The 25249-nt window shown below is 40.5% G+C and overlaps 1 protein-coding gene across 18 annotated transcripts in view; it reads left to right on the top strand.

Moving 5' to 3' along the window:
- The first annotated feature begins 7620 nt into the window (after positions 1 to 7620).
- The window catches only part of RIMKLB (ribosomal modification protein rimK like family member B), a 35138-nt gene continuing 17509 nt past the window's right edge, over positions 7621 to 25249 (top strand). For 8 of the 18 annotated variants that reach the window (XR_014794518.1, XR_014794519.1, XR_014794520.1 and 5 more), the window contains exons 1-2: positions 8081 to 8553; positions 23417 to 23648. Coding sequence is in view for 1 of the 18 variants with exons in the window: in XM_084878037.1 (XP_084734163.1) it covers positions 23474 to 23648 (175 nt within the window). In the remaining 17 variants the exon portion in view is untranslated. Of the gene's footprint in view, positions 7749 to 8080; positions 8554 to 9818; positions 9956 to 10225; positions 10598 to 23416; positions 23649 to 25249 lie in introns of those variants that run through there. The other 10 variants (XR_014794525.1, XR_014794526.1, XR_014794527.1 and 7 more) reach the window with 7 other exon arrangements.

Below are 25249 nucleotides of genomic sequence, written 5' to 3'. Positions count from 1 at the left end.
TGAATTCCCCAATCTAACTCCCCCCACCCCCCCTTTTCTTGAGTTTTCATCTCTGCCTCAGTGCTTTTCAGTTTGGGGTCCATCCTAACAGCTTGATATAAGATTAAAAGAGCCGAAACCGGTTTGGCTCAGTGGTAGAGCGTTGGCCTGGGGACTGAAGGGTCCCATTCTGGTCAAGGGCATGTACCTTGGTTGCGGGCAAATCCCCAGTGGGGGGTGTGCAAGAGGCAGCTGGTCGATGTTTCTCTCTCATCGACGTTTCTAGCTCTCTCTCTCTCTCCCTTCCTCTGTAAAAAATCAATAAAATATATTTAAAAAAAGATTAAAAGACACAGTAAAGAAAAAGAATATCTATGTTGAATAACACACAGGAATTCTTAGGCAAATCTCTCATATATTGTTTCTATCCTTTGTGGCTGTTTCCCAGAATTTTTCTGGACGACCTAGATCAGACAATTTAGGCCAAGATAGAGGGTCTGCAATCCTGGCTTGCTTGGTGAATAAATGGTGAATGAGGAAATAGCCATAGAAATATTTGAAGCATATATACATATATATCTGCCCCCAACCTTATAATAAAGCTAACTAACACTTCTTAAAATATAGAATATGTTTGGAGCTTTTACATATATAAACAGTTTAATACTCCTAATAACCCTACTGGTTTTGAGTATCTTCTATTTACCAATGAGCAAACTGAGGCCCAGAGAAGTTGAGTAACCAAATTCATAGCTAGCAAGTGGCAAAACCATGACTTGAACCTAAGCCTCACAGCACATGCTCTAAACCACTTCTTTGTCAGCAGTTTTCCCCCACTTCTTACTATGTGAAGTTTTGTTTAGCTATCGATGCCTGCTGTTTTTGCTTATGTCTACAATACCATATACAAACATTTGAAAAATAATGGTACATATATATTTGAATTTGTCACAAAGGACATGAGAGCGCATTAACCCAAGCATGCCTATAAAGATTCAACAAAAGATTATTACTAATATGTGTGTTCTCCAACTATAAAAAAAAGTCTATTTTAATCAACAAAGTACAAATCCATTAAATGAATTTGCTAAAGTCATAGGAAAGGTCTTTTTTCTTTCTTTCTTTTTTTTTTTAAATCTCTGCTTTTTTTCTCACACTTCAGATACTAACAATTCAACTACTATCTTGTGGGAGACTGAAATGAATTGAGGTTTTAAAAGGGATCCACTGACATGCTGGACAAAAAGGGTTTAGCAGAGAAAAAGAGGCTGAGCGCCTAACAGAAAAGGGCAAAGTAGGTCAGTCCCTTGGCAGTCACAGCCGGTAGAGAGTGATGTCACTGAGAAATGAGGTGGGGGGTAGGGGCAGTGAAATTTAAGGTGGGGGAATAGAGAGACACGAGGGAAGATTTGCAGAGGCAGAACTTAAGCCAGCCTTTTACAGGCTGATGGCAGAAACAGCTGAAGCACCACTTTCTCCTCCCTCCCTCCCTCCCTCCCTCCCTCCCTCCCTCCTTCCCTCCCTCCCTCCCAGCTTTCTCCCAGACCTCCTTCCCTCCTTCCTATCACCATCAGCCCCCCTCTGCTGGAGACAAAGACACCCTAGAAAGGAATGAGGAGAAAAACAAGCCTGAGAAAGAATTGTTTTGTCAAGGGAAAGAGTGGTGAGGAAAGAACTGAAAGAGAATTTTAATCAAATCCTGGGAAACACGATGGAGAGGAAAACACAACAAAGAAGGAACGTAGGTTTAAAAAAAAATAGTAGAAAGAACTTGGGGTGGTAAATACACAAAGCAATATAGAGATGATATATTATAGAATTATACACCTGAAAACTACATGATTTCATTAATCAGTGTTGCCCCAAAAGTTAAAAAACAAAACAAAAAAACAGAAGGAAAGGAAGAAAATGGCTAAATGAAACAGAAGACATCTATGAATTATTATAGAAAATAATTCTAGTGATTTCTAATTACTTATTTTTTAAAAAAGAAGTGAGCAAAAAGCTGAGAAAGATGTCCCAACAGCTGCAATTTGAAGTATTCAAAAATATGTGGTATTGTGATAACACAGCAAAACTGAGATGCTCTCGAACAAAACCCTCACCCACACCCAAGGTCAAAGTTATGCTGTCTCTGTGCTTATCTTTATAGATCTAAAAGTTCCCACGACTAAGTTGAATCTCAATATATATGTTTTTTAGCTTTAAAATTCATCCTGGGCCAGAGATTTTAGCTCCATGCGTGTAATGCTGGGCTTACTGTAAAGAAGTAGTGTTTGGTATCACTCACAAGAGAGCTGGTGACAATGTCATACTTGTCATACTTTAAAATCCAAATCCTTCCTAGTTTCCACATTTAGGCAACCAGGGTAAGTCCATGCCACTTGGTGTTAGCCCCTCTCTCACTTTCAGTATCCTTTTCAGCTTATTGCTGGAAGAAGGCAGAAAGTGCATTTTTTTTTGGTAATATTTTATATGTTGAGTAGTTTGTTGGCCGGAGTCTTGGTAAGGAGGCCATTTCTTCTCTGTGCTCTAGTCTACTTTTTCTGAAGAATGAGGGAGGAGCTCAGAGAGGGTAAATTCAGGGACAGCTCTTCCCAGGAGGTTTGCAAAATGTGCCTCTAGCTATACAAAGTTGGTGTAAGGCAAAGAATGGAGCCCTGCAATCTGCAGATCAGAATTCCAGATGTAGTTCCACCTTTATTGTGGGGCCTCTGTCTATCTGAGCCTCACTTTCCGCTCTGCTTAAAAACAGTACTTAAAAATGCTGCCTTGACTTATGCCCTGAGGTACCTAAAGTGAGGATTAAAATGAGACTAAAATGCTTATTAAACTGAACAGTATGTAGATATGAACATAGCGCTTGTGGATTTTCTTGTATTTAATATGAAGAGTGTTTTTAAGATCTACAACAAACTGTGTCTGAACTGCCAGCAGCCTGAGGGGCTCATCCTAACAAAGACTGCAAGTATTCAAGATAGTATTAGTTAGAGGATCACTATAGTTGGGTGGGATAAAGTTCTACAAATATGTATGGCCTTCAAATGGGATATTTACTGGCAACAGAATTTGGAATTGCTCTTCTTTCTTTCTTTCTTTCTTTCTTTTTTTAAAATATATTTTATTGATTTTTTACAGAGAGGAAAGGAGAGGGATAAAGAGTTAGAAACATCGATGAGAGGGAATCATCGATCAGTTGCCTCTTGCACACCTCCTACTGGGGATGTGCCCGCAACCCAGGTACATGCCCTTGACCGGAATCGAACCCAGGACCCTTCAGTCTGCAGGCTGACACTCTATCCACTGAGCCAAACCGCTCTCGGCTGCTCTTCTTTCTATCTACTTCTACTACTTCTTTCTATTTTAAAAAAATAATTTTTTTATTTTTCAGTTACAGTTGACATACATTTTATATCAGATGTATACCAAAGAGATTAGACATTATATAACTCACTAATGATCATTTCAAAAAATCTCGTACCTATCTGACATCATACAGTTATTAGACTACTAGTGGCCCAGTGCACGAATTCGTGCACATTTGACAGGAAATTAATTAGAAGAAATATTTTAATATTGCTATTTACCCATTGTCTATAATAGAATATCAGAGATAAAAGAAAATTAGTAAAATGTATGTGAAAATAATATATAAATTGATTAATAAAAACCAATAACATGATATAACAACAAATATTTTCCATGAAAAATTTTCTGTCATTATTTTCATTTATTATTAATTTTTTAAAGTATGTGGAATATTCTGAAAAATTTATATAATTTGGACAAACTTTGCCTTTGCTACAACATTGAGTAAATTTTCCATCAGATGGTTTTTCATTGGAGAAATTTAGGTATAGGCAAATTTGATATTAACAGTCATTCCACCACAACTGTGTTCAATAATTGCATCTTCATTTACCTCATTTTTGCTATGAAGGCAGTTTCTACCAGTATTGGTAGTACTTGTCTATGACTGTTCTTCAGACATATTCTATGAGATTGCTTTCTTTCAGCTTCAGAGGTACATTGTAGCAATAGTTGGTCTTCAGATATATTCTGTTGACAATTTCAGCTTCAGAATGTCAACAAAATCGTGATGTCATTACCCAATGCCCATACATGCTGTTTGCAGGCTGGGCTGTGGGCCACATTGTGTCATGGCAGCGTCAGGTGTGATTTAGTGGGCTGTTGCTCTGGATGGTGGTGGGGCCTGTGTTCCACTTGGGGGAAGCTGAGTGTTCCTTTGTCAGCACCAGGCCCTTGGTGCCGTTTCTCTGTGCTTGTATCGGCAACTCCTGCTTTGCGTGTCTGCCTGGTGGTCAGTGCGCATCATAGCAACTGGCATATTAGGCTTTTATTATATAGGGAGATTATTAACTATATTTCCAATGCTGTACTTTACACCCCATGACTATTCTGTAACACCCAATCTGTACTTCTTAATCTCTTTTTTGCCCATCCCCCCATTCCACTGGCAATCACCAAAATGTTCTCTGCATCTATGAGTCTGCTTTTGTTCTACTAGTTTATTTTGTTTTTGTTTTTTAGACTCAATTGTTAATCAATATATAATCATCTTTCTTTTGCTATTTTTTTTTTTTAAATATATTTTATTGATTTTTTACAGAGAGGAAGGGAGAGAGATAGAGAGCTAGAAACGTCGATGAGAGAGAAACATCGAACAGCTGCCTCTTGCACACCCCCTACTGGGGATGTGCCCGCAACCAATGTACATGCCCTTGACCGGAATCGAACCTGGGACCTTTCAGTCCGCAGACCGACGCTCTACCACTGAGCCAAACCGGCTTCGGCTCTTTTGCTATTTTTAAGATTCTCTTTTTGCTTTAACCTTTGGAATTTTCTTAATTTCAATTTTTTATTTAAAAGTTTTTTTTTGAGGGGAAAAAATATCCAGCATGTGTTTTCCAACAGTCAGCATCAGCAGGAAAAACTACAGGGTTTTACCTTTAGCATTTTAATTATGATGTGTCTTGGTATAGGCCTCTTTGGGTTCATATTGTTTCAGACTCTGAGCTTCTTGGACTTGTATGTTTATTTCCTTCATCAAGTTAGAAAAATTTTGTCATTATGTTTTCAAGTAGATTTTCAACTTCTTGCTCTGTCTCTTCTACTCATGGCTCTCCCATGATGCTAATGTTGGTATGCTTGATGTTGTCCTTGAAGTTGATTTTGGTTGTGTGTGTGTGTGTGTGTGTGTGTGTGTATGTATGTGTGTGTTTTGCTGTTCTGATTTGATTCTCAGCTTCATCTATACTCTGTTGATTTCCTGTAAATTATTCATTTCAGTTACTGTATCCTTCATTTCTGACTGGTTATTTTTTATGTTTTTGAAGTTCTAAGTTCATGGAGCATCTTTATAACCAGTGTTTTAAACTCTGCAGCTAGTAGATTACTTGTCTCCATTTTGTTTAGTTCTTTTTCTGGAGTTTTGTTCTATTTTTTCATTTAGAACATGTTTCTTTGTCTCTTCATTTTGGCAGCTTCTTTGTGTCTTTCCTATGTATTAGGTAGACCTGTTACGTCTCCCAGGCTTGGTGGAGTGGCCTAAAATAGTAGGTGTCCTGTACGGTCCAGTGGCACAGCTTCTTTGATCACCCCACGTGGGCATTCAAGGTGTACCCACTACAGCCCTGTGTGAGCTGTGTACTCCCTCCTCTTGTAGTTGAGCCTTGGTTGCTGTTGGCATTGCAATGGGAAGAATTTACCCCCAGGTGGATCACCTGCAAGGACTGGCTATGACCATTGTGGAAGATCAGCTGTGCTGGAGCCCACCCCACAGAGCAAGACGTACTTCAGCAGGGCTCTGGTGCCTGTAGACCCACCCTGTGAGTCTGTTGCTTGTAGATGTGGTCAGGCGACGATGCTTTGACATGGTCTGAAGTTGTCCACTGGGTGTGCTGACTCTTAAGGCCTCCGGGGAGGTACAATGGCCAAGGTCAGCCATTGCCTGAGTTCTGCCTCAGACCACCCGTCATGAGCTACAAAGTGATCTGCAGAAGGCGGCTACTTGTGAAGCTTGGAAGTGCCCAAGCCGTCAACCAAAGCTGGCTGCTGCCAGTACCGGGCATGGAGCCACTTAGTGAGAGGTCTGAGAGGTTTGGGGCATTGTTGAGGCCAGATGCTGCTTGTTTGAGGAAGTTTAGGAAAATCTGAAGCATTAGCCAAGTCAGGCCATTTGTATGGAAAAGCCACTGGAAACAGTTTGTGTGAACCCTCAAGTTGCGTGAGGTAGAGCCTCAGGGAATCACCAGGGTGGGGTGAACAGTGTGAGCCAGGTTGATGTAATCTCAGATATGGTGCTGGCCTTCATGTTCCAGGAGACTGAATACCAGAGTGGAAGTAAATAGCAACAAGTTAGGTCTACTTTCCCCACTTTCTTCTGAAGATAGTATATTGTATAGTGCATTTTCCCCCTCTAAACATCTTTGTGAAAATAATTAACAATGTTAGGTTATTCTCAATGGCATGACATAGCAGCAGTGAACACATAACAGTATTTGCTTTGTGCCAGACATGAAGCATTATACACTGAGTGGCCAGATTATTATGATCTCTGAACGCATAGTAATCTGGCCACTCAATATATATATTAGAGGTCCGGTGCATGAATTTGTTTATGGGTGGGAGGCCAGCCAGCCTAGTTAGGGGAAGGGGACATGGATGGTTGGCTGGCCTGCCTGCTGGTCAAACTCCTGGTCAAGGGAGCAATTTGCATATTAGCCTTTTACTATATAGGATATACACTGAGTGGCCAGATTATTATGCATTCAGAAATCATAATAATCTGGCCACTCAGTGTATATTCTAACAGTTAGAATCTAACTCGTTTACCCCTTATTAACACCTCAGTGAAGCAGGTAACTTATTTTTTATAAAGTATTTTTATAGTTAACTTTTGTAGTTGAGCAAATTAAGATTCAGAGAAGTTACTTCAGAAGATCACATAGGTTAAATGGAACTTGACATCCGCTCCAGTCCAAAAGTTTCACCCTACGTCCCCAAAAAGCAGACCCCAAAAAGACTGAAAGGAGCGATGAGAATTTATGACTGAGAGGGAGATGTGACCTGCGAGAAGGCAAATTGGTTAGGGCAATCTTATTTCTGGGATCTCTAGAGGTAAATAAATGAGGGGCTATTTGAAAATGAATCCCACATGAAGTAGTTACAGCCCTCTTGCTGCTTTGATTTAATTCCTTACGATCTAGAAATGTAGTAAGGTCGTCGAACACATTCCTATTCTTAGCCTCCTTTTATTTTTCATATAGCTTGAGAATTTACACAAGGCTCTGAAATATGTTATCGAATTTCATTCCCACATCCTTTCAATGCTCAGAGAGGAAGTGAAGTGACTAATTTCTCAAGGCTTCTAAGCTGGCCGTATCACACACTACCCTTGCCTACATCCATAAAACGTGTATCCTGAAAGCTCCGAGAATGGATGATGCTGTAAGTTAAAACTCTGCCTCACACCATACGGAGGCATTGTCCTTACTCCATGCAGGGCAAAGGCCACTGGAGACATTAATGACCTTTTGTCCCCACATCGTTGCCTCTGGATTCCAGGGCGGGCGGAGGCCGTCCGAAAGGATGCGCGGGGAGGCGGGCTGGGGAGGCCAGAGGCGTGGACCCTGCGCCGCTCGGCGGGCTCGGGTGCAGATCGTGGATGAAGGCAGCCGAGGAGAAGGGAGCGTGTGAAGGCGGGGAGGGTGCACAAACGGAAGGGATTCATCATCTCGCGGCTTCCAGTAGGGAACCAACCTCGCTCCCCTACCCGTTTCCCTTCCTCCGGGAGGACCGTTTGGGGCGGGTGGGGAAGGCGCGGCCTCGAACCGCTCTCGCGCTCGCTCCGGGTTCGGTGCGCGCGCTCCATCGCCTCTCCACATCCCGAGAGGCCGGCGACGGTCGCGACGGTCGCCCGGTGGGGGCCGGGAGCCTGGAGGGCGGGTCCCGGCGCAGGTGTTAGACCGGCTGAGGCGGGTTCGGCCCGCCGGGCCTCAGCCCCTCAGCGCCCCTCGGCCGCCAGCCGCGCGAGGAGGGCGGGGCCCGGGCGCACGCACGCGCGCGCGGGAGGGCTCTGCGCGGCTCCGCGGTCGGGGCGGCGGCGCGGGGCGGCCTCGCCGGCGTCGTGCGCGCTGTGGGAGCGGGGCCGCGCGCGCGCGCGCACGCCGGGCGAGTGAGGGCGAGGGGGAGCGGCTGGGTGTGAGTGAGTGTGTGTATGTGTGTGAGTGTGAGTGTGAGTGTGTGTGTGGGGGGGTGGGGGACGAGTGTGTCTGTGTGAGGGAGTGGGGGTGAGGGCGAGCCGCCACGACCGGCGAGGCCGTGAGAGGGAGGGAGGGTGGGTGGGTGGGCGAGCGTGGAGGGCGCCCGGCCTGGCTGCGGGAGCCGCGGCGGCGGCGGCTGAGGAGAAAAGAGGCGGCTCCCGACCCCCTCCCCCTTCTCCTCGGACCGTCAGCCCGCCCGCCCGCCCGGCGGCCCGCGCTTCCCCCTCCGAGGCCCCGGCCCCAGCCCCGCTCCGCCGGGTCAAGATCAAGGGAGGAGCCGCCGAGCCAGGTGAGCAGCCCCGGTGGCGGGGATGAGGGGATGAGGGGAAGGCGCGCCCGCCCCGCGTCCCTCTGCCTCCGAGCGGGCGGGAGGGCTCGGCCGGGGCCGGGAACGGGGCTGTGCGCGCCCGCTGAGGGGGCGCGGGGTGGGTGAGGGCCGGGGTCCATGCCGAGCCCGAGGCGTGGGGAGCGGGCTGCGGGGAGGGGGTCCGTGAGGGTGTGCGGCGGGGAGGCGGCCGCCTCGGGCTTCGTGGAGCGTGGTCTCCCCGTTGTGAGGGGGTGTGGTAACCCCGGGAACGCGCTGCCGACCTGCCCCTCAGGGTGGGAGGCTGCTGCCCTGCCTCCATCAGGCGAAAATTCCTTCGGTGTGACCGGAGGAGGAGGAGGAGGATGTGGTGTTCCTCCTGCAGCCCTTAATCCCATGCTTTTCTTCCTTACGCGTGAATTTCAAGGAGTGTGACAGGCATTCCTCTTCCCTTCGGTGGCCCTCCGTGTAAGGATGGGGTGACAAATAGTTGCTTGTTTTGTGTGTGTGTGTGTGTGTTTACTGTGATGCAATTGTTACCTCCCCCTGACCCCTTATAAAAAAGCCAAAATAGGGGATAATTTCAATTTCATTCTCCTGTATCTTGATAGCAGATTTGTATTTATGAATAGAGATGGGGCGTTAATTATGTTCTGTGAGTGGGGCTCTATCAACCGTGGTGAGTGTAACTTGGATGTAAACTCCGTGTGCTGTGATTTCCCCCCCTTAATTATGAAATGGTTCCCACATCTTTGTGGAGTTTGGGTTAAACTGACACTCTTCTTATTTTTATGGATGTTTTTAATAACTGTAAACCATTAAAATTTAAATGCTGTTTAAATCTCATTTGAAGTGTTTTACAATATTGGGTAAATTTTCCTTTATTATTTTTTTTTTTTAAAACAATTCATTGTCAAAGACATGATAAGATATTCATTTGGAATAAAACATTGTCTGAAATTTCTTAACTTTTAGAATGAAAACCTCTTCTAATTTCCAAAATTAAAGTTACAGTTAAATTTTTTCTTATGGTTACTGTTATTTTGGTTAGTGTGTCAAAGGGGTGGGGGAGGAGGTCCATTTAGTTTTAAGGTGACCTTTTTGTTTATTGTTTTCTATGTAGGTTATGGCTATTAATTTCCTTCTTTCGTGTCCTAGGGTTATTTGTTAGTTTGGCAACATGGCTGTTGATGTTTTTATCTTTTTCTGTCTCCCCTTTTTTCTCTGTCTTCTCTTACCCCCACCAGGTGCTGGAGTCTGTCTGCTTGTCAGGGAGGGGGGCAGTCTGATTCTGAGAACAGAGCCAAGAAGGGGACAGCAAATTCAGTCACATACAGTTCTCCACTCAGGAGCCACTTCTTCTTCCCACCTTTCCCCCCTGCAGGGGGTAAGGAGCTGCATGTCTAACCTTTAGACTTCTGGTTACCAGCTAAAATTTCACTTTTCTTAGTTTCTGTGGAGATAGGTTTTAAAAATTTTCTCATGTTTCCTTAGTGTCCCAAATGATAGCATCTGGGGTGGTAGGGGACAGTGAAATCAAGGCTATCCTTCCCCACCCCCCCGCCCCTTTTCTCTTCTCATTCAGTTCCTTTTTCCTTTATAGAGGGAAATTACCAGCAACATCTTATAAATTCTCTACCCTTTTCCGCTGTATTGTGAAGAAACATACTGAAGTGAACACTCAGTGAAGCTTCAGGCATTAATTTGTTGGGGCACAGGATGAGCCAAATCATTTAAAATATCTCCTAAGTCTTCCTTGGCCCAGTGTGTATCACCTGGGATTTGCTACTGGGGTAACACTGATTTCTCAAAAACTTCTCCCCATCCTGTGAGCTGAAAGACTGAACACCAGGGGGATGGGGACAGAGCAGAGTTGAGTTGCTCCACTCTTTGGGAAGTAGCTTTTATCATGTTCCCTTGGGGAGCAGGCATAGAGACCTAAACTGATTGCAAATGGGTGGAGGAAGAACTTCTATACCCACGAACAACATGTGAAGAGTGAGAGAAAACCAAACATAAAGTAAGGAGGGTGAGTTTTTATTGTATGTTGCTTGCTTGTTTTGCGGGGTGCTTGACTGATGTAGAGTTGTAGAGAACTTAGGGCAGGTTAGTTTAAAAAGAGTATTCTCTGCAGGTGGGATAAAGTTATAAGTAATATGAGAAAAGGGCCTTTAGAAACTAATAGTTACGTTATTTTAAAATTTGAGTTAGTAGATTGTGATAGGAACAATGAAAAAAGTATTATTTTTAAGTGTTAGCTATCCTGGCATGTACAGTTGTTTCAAGAGAGGTTGAATAGGGGAGATTAGGTACAGATGTTGGGGAAATTGTCTTTCATTACTTGGGAATTTTCCTGTTTGTCACATTAAGGGTTGTTAAGAAATAATAAAGTACCTCCCAAAATATCTATACATAACATATTTTAGATTCATGTGCCATATGTATCTGTGAACATGTTATGTTTGCAAAAGAGAAGTAATGACTTTCTGGCTTCATAGTAACTAATGCACTAATGCCATGGTGTTATTTTCAATGGTTTTGTGTGTGTGTTTTGTTTTGTTTTTTTCCCTTTTAAAATTGGCTTGGAGGACAAAAGCCACAGAGCTCTGCAGCTCTACTCCCTTAGAGTCTGGTTCTGCATGGAACCCATTTGCTTATATCTTTTTTTCTTGTTCTTACTGAAATTCTCTCCCCCCCCCCCCCAACTTTAATTGTTAATAGTGCTAATTATTTCAGTTGAGTAATGATGATGGAAAGTAGCATTAGGCTTGCATTTTTTTTTTGAAAAATGTCAGTTGGAGTATATATTTGCATGGTATTTAATATTGAAAATACCTATTTTTTATTTTTATTTATTTTTTTAGATTTTGTTATGATTCACTTTAGCAAACAACATTAAAGTATCTCCTAACCTTCTGGTATATGAGGTTCAGTGTTGCCCACTGGGGATAACAGCAGAGAATAAAACAGGAATTCAAACAGAATTCTGATTTATGGAGGTTACAGTCCAATTTCATGAACCTTGTACTTTTCATCTGTCATTCAGTTCCCCCAGCAATGTATGGAGGAGTCTACTACATTCTTATATAAAATGTGTACCAATTTGTGAATTGAAGAATTAGCAAAACAAATGTGTGTAAACACTGATATGCCCGATTGATTTAGAAAGTAAAACACATAACCAAGTTGTGACCCCAAAAAATAAACAAACCTCCTTACTTAAATGTCTTTAATCTATTCAACCCCTTACATATTTCATTCTCCCTATCCCTTATCCCCTTCTGATACTTGCTCTTGTCTTCATATTCTTAGTAATAAGATCTCCAAAATAGAATATGAATTTGCTATATAAGATGAGACCAGATCTGTGTTATTGATCTGCTGTTCCATGTTGGATAAGTCTTGAAAACTCATCTTGAAACTCCATACAGATTTTTTTAAACTTTTTTTTTTTAAAATATATTTTATTGATTTTGTACAGAGAGGAAGGGAAAGAGATAGAGAGTTAGAAACATCAATGAGAGAGAGTCATCGATCAGCCGCCTCTTGCACACCCCCAACTGGGGATATGCCCGCAACCAAGGTACATGCCCTTGATCGGAATCGAACCAGGGACCTTTCAGTCCCCAAGCCGACGCTCTATCCATTGAGCCAAACCGGTTTCGGCATTGAAACTCCATACAGATTTAACCAAATAGCAATTTTGGAATTCCCTGATGCTTTGGAATTATCAGTTATTAGCTATATCTGGAAAGCATATTCTTAGCTTTCCAACCCTTTTTCAAAGTAATGTCCAAATGTTCAAAGAAAATTTGGCCCAACCTCTGACATGTCAAATGTAATGAACTTGAAGCTATACTGTGCATTGTATCTCCAGAATGTTTTTCAAATTTTGTGCCATATTCCAGAGATACTTTGATATAACATTCCTCTAATATAAATTTATAAATCATAAATTTTATTTGCATTCCAGATAAAATTACTTTAAAAAAAAAGTTCAATAGATTTTATATACTACAAAACTGTTTTGGGAATTTTAGTAACTAAAGTACAGGTAATTTAAGTAATACTTTTCTTACCCTTTAGTTGGAAATGTGTGAAAATTTACGTGTTAATTTGCTCATGTCATTTTTATTCCCTTTTCCAATTTTCCTTTTATTATGGTAAAATACACACAAGATAAAATTTAACATCTTAACAGTTTTTAAAGTTCACAGATTAGTAGTTAAGTACATTTGTATTATTGTGCAACCATCACCATATCCATCACTGGAACTCTTTTCTTTGCAAAACTGAAACGTTCTGCTGTAAAACATTAGTTCTCTATTCCCCCAACACCCCAGCCCCTACTTTTTATCTCTGAATTTGACTACTTTAGATACCAGATTATAATGTCCTCAGGGTTCATCATGTTGTAGCATGTATCAGAACTAACTTCTTTTTAAGGTATAGTATGTATATATTGCATTTTACTTATTATTTGTCTGTTGATGGACACCTGGGTTACTTTTACTTTTAGCTCTTGTGAATAATGCTACTATGAACATGTGTGTACAGATACCCCTTTGAGACTATGCTTTCAGTTCTTTTGTGTATATACCTAAAAGTGGGTTTGCTGGATTATATGGTAATTCTACTTTTAATTTTTTGAGACACTGCCATACTGTTTTCTATAGCAGCTACACCATTTTATTGCATTGCCATGGACAGTTTGCAAGGCTTCCAGTTTCTCCATATCCTTTCCAACACTTTTTTTTTTTTTAAAATATATTTTATTGATTTTGTACAGAGAGTAAAGGAGAGATAGAGAGTTAGAAACATCGATGAGAGAGAGTCATCGATCAGCTGCCTCTTGCACACCCCCTTCTGGGGATATGCCCGCAACCAAGGTACATGCCCTTGACCGGAATCGAACCCGGGACGCTTCAGTCCCCAAGCCGACGCTCTATCCATTGAGCCAAACCGGTCTCGGCTTTTTTTTTTTTTTTTTTTTTTTTTAATAGTTGCCATCATACTATTGTGAAGTAGTATCACCATTTTGATTTGCATTTTCCTAACGTTCAGTGATGTTGAGCTTTTTTTCTTACTCATGACATTGTAACATCAGATAAATTTTAGCTCTGTGAGGGTGGGACTATTTCTGTTCTGTTTACCATGGTATTTTTAGATACAGTGCATTGTAAGCACTCAAATATTTTTTAAAAGTTTAAATTCTTTATTGTTTAAAGTATTAAATATGAATCCTTTTTCTTCCATTGACCTCTCCCTGGCCACTCCCAGCCCCCAGCATATGCCCGCACCACCCTATTGTCAGTATCCATTGGTTATGCTTATATGCATGCATACAAGACCTTTGGTTGATCTCTTACTTCCCCACTTCCACCCTCCCCTGCCTGGGCACCCACATATTAATTGAAGGTATTACTTAATTGAATACTTAGTTTTATGTTTACAATTACTTTTTAACTTTGAACACTTCTTTTTTGGGGGGGAGAAGTATACTTCTCTAGGAATGTTGTGAAAAGGAATATAAAAGTAAAACGAGCCCATCCGACATGACTCAGTGGTTGAACCTATGAATCCGAAGGTCATGGTTCAATTCTCTGTCAGGGCACATGCCGGGTTGCAGGTTCAATCCCCAGTGAGGGGCGTGCAGGAGGCAGTTGATCAATGATTCTCTCTTATTGTTGATGTTTCTATCTCTCTCTCCCTCTCTGAAATAAAATTTTTTAAATATGTTTTTTATTGATTTTTTACAGAGAGGAAGGGAGAGGGACAGAAAGTTAGAAACATCGATCAGCCACCCCCTGCACACTCCCCACTGGGGTTGTGTTTGCAACCAAGGCACATGCCCCCAACCGGAATCGAACCTGGGACGCTCCATCCACTAAGCCAAACTGGTTTCGGCTTTTATTGATTTTTTTTTACAGAGAGGAAGGGAGAGAGAGAAAATTAGAAACATCGATGAGAGAGAAACATCGATCAGCTGCCTCCTGCACGCCTCCTACTGAGGATGTGCCCACAACCTGGATCGAACCTGGGACCTTTTAGTCTGAGCCAAACCGGTTTCGGCTGAAATAAATTTTTTTTTTTTTAAAGTAAAATGATCTTATTAGTATAAAAAGGAAGTTCCACTTAGAAACAGTACCACTCTTGCCAACATACGCAAGCTTTGATGTCAAGGTAATACTTTGCTTTAGCTTTTGAGCAAGGTATGGTAGAGTATATTTGTTAAGCTAAGGTTTAGTAGTCTATAATAATCCCCAAATATCAATGACATAAATGGGAATAGCAGTTTATTTCTCATGCAAAAGAGTAAGTAGTTAGTCAGTTCAAGGCCATAACATACACAGTTGTTAGGGATTCAAGTTCTTCTAACATGTTGTGCTTTTCCAAGGTCGACTCCTGTCCTCATAGTCCAGATGATTGTTAGGGTTGTAGCCATAACATCCACATTCCGGGTAGCAGAATGGAGCAAGGACCAAGGAAGAGCACTCCTCTTATGCAGGCTTTCTGGAAGCTTAAGTGTAGTATTTTTCACTTAGCTTTCCCTTTTTTATTCATGATCATGTACACATAGATGAAAATGTAGCTAATATGACCACATCTAGTTTCAGGAAAGCCTACAGAATACAGTCTTTATTTACATGGCATTGTACTCAGCTTTGTACTCAGATAACTTATTACTAAGAAAAGTAGAAAATGGAAGCAAATGGGAATCTCTCATAGAGTGTGAAATTTGAAGCATTCTGGGGCTCTACCACATTCTAATTGTGTGAATTTAGACACCTTAACTAACATCTTCGCTAGAAGAGCTTCACTAGCCAAATGAAGACAATGAAGTGTCAGAGGGGGATGGTTGTGATAATTAAATGAGATACAAATAAGCTGCCTAATGCACGCAGTATGAATAGTTAGTATGAACATATACCCACTCAAAATGTCATTTTTTCCCCTTATCTAAATTCCCTGTGATATCTTTAGGTATAGTGGAAAAAAGTACAAAGAAACCAGAAAACCTGACTCTCTGTCTTGCCTCTACTATTATGATACCGTAGACAGGCCAGTTTTTAAAAATGGGACAATATATGTCTATATTCCTAACAGCATTATGTGAGATCAAATGAGAAATACATATGGAAGGTACTTTGTGAACCATAAATGGAGAATGTATTTAACCTTATCTGTATGCATTGTTTTGCCTTTGTCCTGCACATATTTTTTTGTGTGAAGAAAGGGAATTTATAGATACCTGTATACATAGTCCAAAGTGTTGCCTTCTGTACCTTTAGTGCTTTTTCTGTTTCTGTGTAAACATTAATGTTTTATCATTATTTTTCTTTAATTGTCTGATAAAGAACCATATTGAGTTTAGTTAGGAAAATTATCCTCTCATTTTTTCATCCATAATCATGCGTACATGAGTGAAAGTTCTATAAGAAGGAGATAATGTGAGTGATTGTGTCATATAAATTTTGGGAAATTAGATGTTTGTTCTATTTTTGAGATAATACTCTTTCAAGTCATACATATCTTTTCTTTTTTTCTTTTTTTTAAAAATATATTTCATTGATTTTGTACAGAGAGGAAGGGAGAGAGATAGAGAGTTAGAAACATCGATGAGAGAGAGTCATCGATCAGCCGCCTCTTGCACACCCCCTACTGGGGATATGCCCGCAACCAAGGTACATGCCCTTGCCTGGAATTGAACCCGGGACCCCTCAGTCCCCAAGCCGACGCTCTATCCATTGAGCCAAACCGGTCTCGGCCATACATATCTTTTCTGTCACTGGTAAAGTCAATTTTGATTAATGTCTAGTCCTCCTGTCCAACTTTCACAGCATTCCAGTCTACCTTCAAGTTAAAGTGGTAACGAAATGACATTGTATGAACTCAGAACACATAGTGATATTATTTTATAACTAGGGGCCTGGTGCATGAAATTCTGCACTGGGGTTGGGAGGTGGGTTCCCTCAGCCTGGCCTGTGCCCTCTCGCAGACCAGGAGCCCTCCAGGGATGTCTGTCAGCTTAGCCTGTCGCGGAGATGGGAAAGGCTCCCGCCCCTGCTACTGCTCTCACCAGGTGTGAGCTTGGCTTCTGGCTGAGTGGTGCTCCCCCTGTGGGAGTGGACTGACCACCAGGGGGTATCTCCTGTGTTGAGCATCTGCCCCCTGGTGGCCAGTGCATATTATAGTAACAGGTCATTCCACCGTTTGGTCGATTTGCATATTAGCCTTTTATTAAATAGGATAAGTGGCATCATAGCTAAAGGATGCAATTATATAGGAAATACCTAGTTTCAAATAGACATTCTTTTGTGATCTTTTTAAAATATATTTTTTTATTGATTTTTTTTTTTTTTTTAGAGAGAGGAAGAGAGAGGGATAGTTAGAAACATTGATGAGAGAGAATCATCGATCAGCTGCCTCCCGCACACATCCCTCTGGGGTGTGCCCGCAACCAAGGTACATGCCCCTGAACGGAATCGAACCCGGGACCTTTCAGTCCACAGGCCAACACTCTATCTACTGAGCCAAACCGGTTTCGGCTCTTTTATGATCATTTATGGATGAATATTATTAGTGAGTAATGGGGTAACTGGACTAACACGTATTTCTGAGACTTCTGAACTTCATCTTATCATTTATTTATTTTCTCTAACTTTAATATTTAAAAACCCCAGCCCCCTCCCCAAACAGGGTGGTTCTCCTTTTCCCGATTCTTTTTTCTTTTAAATTCTTTATTGTTGAAAATATTATATATGTCTCCTTTTTTCCTGCTCACTCCTGCACCCCAGCACAGGCCCTCACCCCTCTACTATTTGTGTCCATTGGTTATGCTTTTATGCATGCATACAAGTCCTTTGGTTGATCTCTTACTGCCCCCACCACCCTTACCCCCACCTTCCCTCTGAAGTTGACAGTGTGTTCAATGCTTCTTTGTCTTTAGATATGTTTTTGTTTATCAGTTTATGTTGTTCATTAGAATCCACAAATAAATGAGATCATGTAATATTTATCTTTCTCTGACTGGCTTATTTCGTTTAGCACAATCCTCTACAGGTCCATTAATGCTGTTCCAAATGGTAAGATTTCTTTCATTTTTACTGCAGTGTAGTATTCCATTGTGTAGATGTACCACAGTTTTTTTTTTTTAATCCACTCATCTGTTGATGGGCACTTAGACTGTTTCCAAATCTTAGTTACTGTAAACTGTGCTACTATGAAGATAGGAGTGCATATATTCTTTCTGATTTTTTGGGATGTATTCCTAGAAGTGGGATTACTGGATCAAATTGAAGTTTTATTTATATTTTTTTGCGTTTGTGTTTTTATTTCCATTCTTTCTCATTTCTATGAGCAATTCAGATCTTCTTCTGATGGTCTGTTGGATAAAGGAAAGGAAAGGAAAAAGGGCAAAATTTTATTATTTCTAAAATATATATTTTTATTGATTTCAGAGAGGGAGAGACAAACATCAGTGATGAGAGAAAAATCATTGATCAACTGCCTCCTACACACCCCCTACTGGGGATTGAGTCCGCAACTAGGGCATGTATCCTGACCCGGAATTGAACCGTGACCTCCTGGTTCATAGGTCGATGCTCAACCACTATGTCACACTGGTTGAGCAAGTGGGTAACATTTATATATATATTCCAAATTGTTTTTTATTTGAGACAGATTGAAAGAATTGGGGACATTAGAACTCATTGAGAGAAAAAGCCTTGATAAATAACAGATCCTTGGTTAAAACCTGAGGCATCACAAAGATGAGATTAAAAGGTACTATTTAATTAGAGAGAGAGAGATATTAATTTTAAGGAATTGGCTTCTGTGATTGTGGAACTGGGCAATTCACAGTCTGTAGGGGATGTAAATAGGAAGGTTGTAGTTTTGATGCAGAGTTTCTCTGGGAAATCTGTTTCGCTTTTTAGTCCTTCATCTGGTTGGATCATACCTACCCACATTATATAGGGTAATCTCCTTTACTCAAAGTCAAGTGATTATAGATGCTAATCACATTTACAAAATATCTTGACAGCAACATGTAGACTAGTGTTTGACCAAACAATTGCACACCATTAAATGGTTGGAGAGAGAAATTTAATAGATCAATGATATATAATTGAGTTTCATGATAATAGTTGAAACCTGGCTGAGGATGACATTTCTCGAGAAAGAAGAGTTTAAGAAACCCAGAGGGTTATGTGCAGAAGTAGAGCTGTCAAGAAAAAAGGGTCACAGAAAAAGAGACTACGAAGGAGTGCCTGCAACTCAAGATACACATATTTGTTATTTTTCTCTATAACCTGATCCAATTTCAAATCTAAGACAGAATGATGTCATTGAAAGCACATCCGTAATAATTGCCAAATGGAGTAAGTTTTAGTTTGTATATTGGAATTCATTTTTTTCTTCTCTAATTTTACTCTTTCTCAGTCTTTTGATTCTGTGTTCATACACTATGTCTTATCTAGAATAAAGAATTTTTTAAATAATAGTAAGTGATGCCTTAATGTGTTCAGATGATAGATTGTGATTTTGCTTTTTTCCTACCAAAATAATTACTCTTGGGAAAGGACCTCACAAGAAAAATGAATCAACCATTTTATGATTCCCATTTAATTAGTTTTGCCTAGACTGTTTGAAGATGACAGTGATTTGTTAAAAATGGTGTGCCCATTCAGAAGTTTACATGGGAATACTGTCTCTAATATAAAAGTAAATTATCTTTGAATTTCTTTTTATTTCAAAACTATTTTAGCAGTTTATTAGTAGCATTTATTTTATATTTGATATTGATATATACATCGTTTTTTTTCTTGATACTCTGTAGGAAATAGAGTATGGAAACTACTTGATCTGAGTTTATATTCCAAGAGGAGAGATTATATTCTTATGTATATAGGAATATTTGCAAATGTTGGAGAGTAAACTCTTTCTTACTCCTATAAAGTCAGAGGGGGAAAAAAATCCCACTTTATTTTATAGACTCTTTTCTGTATTTAAAAATAGTAAATATATTGTAATTTGAATTTTTTTTTTAAATATATTTTATTGATTTTTCACAGGAAGAGAGAGGGATAGAGAGTTAGAAACATCGATGAGAGAGAATCATCGATCAGCTGCCTCTTGCACACCCCCTTCTGGGGATGTGCCCGCAACCAAGGTACATGCCCTTGCCCGGAATCGAACCCGGGACCTTTCAGTCCGCAGGCCGACGCTCTATCCACTGAGCCAAACCGGTCCCGGCTGAATTTTTTTTTTTTAAGGGAGGACTATAATTTTTTGTGTGTATAGATTTGGGCTTTTGGACTGTTCACTGTTATGCTTTTGTCTTATTCTATTTTTTTTGCATATAAGCAATAGCAAGTAATTTTACACAATTCTCAAATCTGGAAGTCCAGCCTGGTCAGATTTTGGCCAGGATCCTCTTCCAAGTTGCATACTGTCAGTTTCTTGTTGTATTTGCACATGGCAGAATCTGCATTTGACTTCTTATAAGCTTTTTTGTGTTTTGTTTTTCCTTGATGTTAATGGATGGGAAAAATAGAAAAGCAGATATTTTTATATAATGGTTAGGGGAGGAGAAGGCCATCAGAGGAGGTGCCAAACTATTGGTCTCTTTTGGGCCATCAGAGGAGGGCATTGTTGCCAGGCCTGGGGGAGTGGGTTGGGGGTGATGAGCCTCTGCCGTTGGGGCTGGAGAGTCTTCACCCGAGAATTTCTTGGTCTAGTTGGATGTGAATCACAGTGGAATAGCCTTAAAAAGGCAAGCAGCCTCCTCAGCAGCAGCCCTGAGCACCAAGGATAGCCAGCCTCTCATCCACTGGAAACAGGACTGGGCCATTGGGTAGAGGAGAAGGTTGTGTCCTTTCATTTCCTGGTAATAAACTGGTCTTAGGAGATCACTAAAATGATAGTGGATAAAAATTCTGGACAGGTGTCACTTAAAGATACCACCAGTAATGAAACAATAATTAGCAAGGTGGTTAAGAAGTAGATGTGCCATTTACAAACTGAGGATGTCATCTACTTGGTGTATAGAAACAGAGTTGGAATACACTATTGCATACCTCTATGAATCTTTACATGAAAATTAAGGTATAACACAAGAATCTTTTGAAGCTGATACACAGAAAATGTATTCCACATGACCAAAAATACCTTAGTTTGAAGTTCCTGCCATTTTCGCCTGCCATTTAGGCAGGCTTTGAGAAACCACAGCTATTGACACTGATGTCAGAACTCTTCATCGCAGCCTCTACTTCTTTCACAGAGTCTCCTTTTGTAGGGAGAGAGAGCATCCTTTCAGTTCCAGATTCTAGGGTGCAGGCATCTCTTCTGAAAGGATGTATTCCTGTTGTAGCAAGTAAAATGATACCTTCAGCTTTGCTTCACCTCTTGCAGACAGGGAGGGAACATCATTTTCTTTGTTTGAACCCTAGGATCAAGAGAATTTGAGCCATTAAAAAGAAAAGGAAAGCCCTAGCTGGTGTTTGGCTCAGTGGAAAGAGCATTGGACTGTAGTCTGGAAGGTTCTGGGTTCGATTCTGGTCAAGGGCACATGCTCAGATTGCGGGCTCGATCTCCAATAAGGGGCGTGCAGGAGGCAGCCAATCAATGATATTTCTCATAATTGATTTTCTATCTCTCCCTCTCCCTTCCTCTCTGAAATCAAAATAAATTTTTAAAAATTAAAATGAAAAGAGAGAGCCTAATCTGAACATGTAGTTGTTTGTTGCATATCAGTATAGAAACACCCAAATTTTATGTGGCCATAAAGTCAGACAAGACGGAATGCTCATGAGAATCATCTGTCGGGATTGCTGCACGACAGTGTGAGATTGCAGTATTGGAGTGCTTTTATTGTATGACTGTAGAACCACTGAAAATACCATGTGTGTTACTATTGCATCCTGGGCATTTTCTGAGAGCTGACATATCAGTAGAGGCAGAATGTTCCTGCTTTCCAATTGCCCATGGCTGTAACATCCCATCCTGATTTCTCTTAGGGCCATAACTGCTATGCAATTTATACAATGAAATTCAATCATTGGTGAACAGATGATCTTCAAGAACTAAATGTCAGGGAGGCACAGAGATAGCTTTGGAGTTTTGGAAGACAAGGACAGGGTGTTTCAAAAACTAACCAGTATAAACATATTAAGGGCATTTTTATAGTTTGTCTCTCAAGGGCAACTGGGATCTCTGTATTGGGTACTCTGATGTGACTTTTCTTTTGTGGATCTTTTTCTCTTGATTGAGACCCTTCCTTGTGGCCTGGAAGACTCTGTACGGCCACATCCAGTCTTCCCAGTGTGTAAGTTAAGTTATTACCATATCTTACCTAGGACGCTAGGGGGTATATTCTTGATCACAGCTATGAAAAAAGGATACAGAGAGTCAGGAGCTCGGCATGAGACATCCTCTTTGCTGGTTACTTGGATCTTGGCCTGATGTATTACCACAGCTGAGAGCTCCTCCCTCCCATATTTTTCCATAGCTACACGCCCTCTCTTTTCTGTGTATCTCCCACATTATTTCTTCCCTGCTTTCCAGTGACCGAAGCCTTTGAGGCCGTAGGTCATGGGGCAGACATGGCAGGCCAAAGGGATATGTGTGTGTGTGTGTGTGTGTGTGTGTGTGTGTGTGTGTGGTGTCTTTCCCACCATGTTCTGGTCTTTTTAAAATTTTATTTTATTTTATTGATTTTTTTTTACGGAGAGGAAGGGAAAGAGATAGTTAGAAACATCGATCAACTGCCTCTTGTGCACCCCCTACTGGGGACGTGCCCACAACCAAATACATGCACATCCATGGAGTAGGTCATTCTGGCTGAGACCCTGGAGAGGGTATGAATGGTGCATGAGAAACCAGTTTCAGCTGTGGGGACGTTGGAGGCCATCCATCTGTATGGACATTGCTTCCTCTAATTCTTGCCTTTGTTCTTTCCTTCTTTATTAGCCTTGCCGTATCATCTGGGATAGTACTGGGAAAGAAAGTTTTCTTTTGTTACGTTTGTTAGTAAAACAAGCTTTCATTTCTCAGAAAACTATTTTCAACTTGTCTTGCTCATGATATAAACTCTGAGAAGCAAAACTATTTGCAGAAGAAAGTCCTTTTTTTGTGTTCTAGTAAACAAGCTGTGTTTACTTTTAAAAATTCTATTTAAAGAAAGAATAAAAACACTGAGGAAAAGCATGCTTCCTGATTGAAGTAAACACATTTTAGTGAATGCCACTTATTTTGTTTTTCAAAGTTTTTTTTCCTACATTCTCAAATTATTTGATTAAAGTTGCTGTGTAAATTTCTTCAGTGTTGATGCTCATCCAGTAATGTTTGTGCTACTATCTCATTTTTAAAAATGCCTATAAAAGGTTTATAAAATATACATATATCAAAATAACTACAGATACATGAATATACATGACTGGAACTTATAGTGATGGGAGAACTATGGGAATATAGTATTGATAATTGCAGTCTCTTTTGTTTCAAGGGATTTGCATTTTGGGGGAGGGAATAAATTAGGTGACCAGATTAGAGTATATCCTAGACAATATATAATACAGGGAATGACATTGAAAGTTTCTGGTAAGTGATCTGCTGTAATTATAAAACTGCAGTGCTAGCTTCCCCAGTAGGAAATGGAGAAATCTTATTTCAGAGGAGGTTATCAATTTCTAGTGATACAAATATTTTTAATTTGAATGAAGAGGGAAAAGTCATATTACCCTATTAATCTGTTTGTGTATTTAGTATGAATTATAGCATTTATTGAGTGAAAGCCAGTTATTAAATAGATTTCTCAATTTGTATGTTTATTTTCTCTTTCATCTAGAAAGAGTTTTCATCTAGGAAGAAATAATCCAGGAAAAGGAAGAATAAGCAGGTCAAGATGTGTAGCTCTGTGGCAGCCAAGTTGTGGTTTTTGACAGATCGTCGAATCAGGGAAGACTATCCCCAAAAAGAGATCTTACGAGCATTAAAGGCCAAGTGTTGTGAGGAGGAGCTGGACTTTAGGGCCGTGGTGATGGATGAAGTGGTGCTGACAATTGAGCAAGGAAACCTGGGTAAGTCTTTACTAAGTAATTTTTTAGATTTTTACTTAGAATAAGGTGACACTGCATATTTCAGGAATAATTATGACAAAGGCATATTTAAGAGTCTTAGCATACTAAGTATTACCTAATCTTAAAAATCTAGTATATTTTCTGGAAGAAATGGAAAAAGCAGTATTTATTAAATCCCTTATTGTGTTATTTAGGAAAATAGTTGGGAAGGAAATTAAAGAACCTACTAGTTTTCTTCTGTTATTACTGTCTTCTAGTTTTAAAAGACCTTGTAATCCATTGGGAGGGGGATAAGTTAAAAATGCATGTGTGGTTCACTTTTTTAAAATTTAATATTTTATTAGTTTTTAGAGACTGGGAAGAGAGAGGGATAGAGAGATAGAAATATTAATGAGAGAGGACCATCATCAATTGGCTGACTCTTGCAGGGCTCCCACTGGGGATTGCGCGTACTGGTTTGGTGGTGATGAACTCCTTTAGCTTTTTCTTGTCTGTGAAGCTCTTTATCTGACCTTCCATTCAAAATGATAGCTATGCTGAGTAGAGTAATCTTGATTGTAGGTCCTTCCTAGTCATCATTTTGAATATTTCTTGCCACTTCCTTCTGACCTGCAAAGTTTGTGTTGAGAAATCAGCTGACAGTTGTATGGGCACTCCCTTTAGGTAACTAGTAACTGCTCTTCTCTTGCTGCTTTTAAGATTCTCTCTTTGTCTTTAACCCTTGGCTTTTTAATTATGATGTGTCTTGGTGTGGGCCTCTTTGGGTTCCTCTTGTTTGGGACTCTCTGTGCTGCCTGGACTTATAATTCTATTAGTTCATCAGGTAGGGGAAGCTTTCTGTCATTTCTTCAAGTAGATTTTCAATATCTTGCATTCTCTCTTCTCCTTCTGGCACTCCCATAATGTGAATGTTGGTATGCTTGAAGTTGTTTGTCCCAGGGGCTCCTTAAACTATCTTCATATTTTTCTTTTTGCTCTTCTAATTGGGTGTTTTTTGCTTCCTCGTATTCCAGATCCTTGATTTGATTCTTGGAATCCTCTGCTCTACTGTTGAATCCCTGTAAATTATTTTTTATTTCAGTTAATGTGTGCTTAATTTCTGACTGGTCTTTTTTTTTTTGTCTTTGACATTCTCACTAAAATCCTTGAAAGTCTCACCAAGTCCCTTGAAGCTCTCCTTAAGATCCTTGAGTAATCTTATAACCATTGTTTTGAACTCTGTATCCATTAGTTTGCTTGCTTCCATTTCTTTTATTTGTAACATGTTTCTTTGTCTCTGCATTCTGTCTGCTTCCCTATGTTTGTTTCTATGTATTAGGTACAGCTATTATGTCTCCTGGAATTGGTAGGGTGGCCTTGTGTGATAGGTGTCCTTTAGACACCTATGTGCTGCAGTCTTGTTGTAGTTGAGCCTTGATTGGCCTCACTGGGAGGAATTGGCCTCTAGGCAAATTGGCTATGTGGACCAGCTGCATCGTCTGTCCCCTGGTGGTCAGTGCGTGTCAAAGCACTGGTCGGACAGACATGAAGCCTTTTATATATATATATAGATAGATAGATAGATAGATAGATAGATAGATATGTCATCACTTAAAAAAGAA

This window comes from Pipistrellus hanaki (assembly GCF_964339955.1).
Source record: "Pipistrellus hanaki genome assembly, chromosome: 3".
Classification (NCBI taxonomy): Eukaryota; Metazoa; Chordata; class Mammalia; order Chiroptera; family Vespertilionidae; genus Pipistrellus; species Pipistrellus hanaki.
This window is presented reverse-complemented; position numbering and strand designations above follow the sequence as displayed.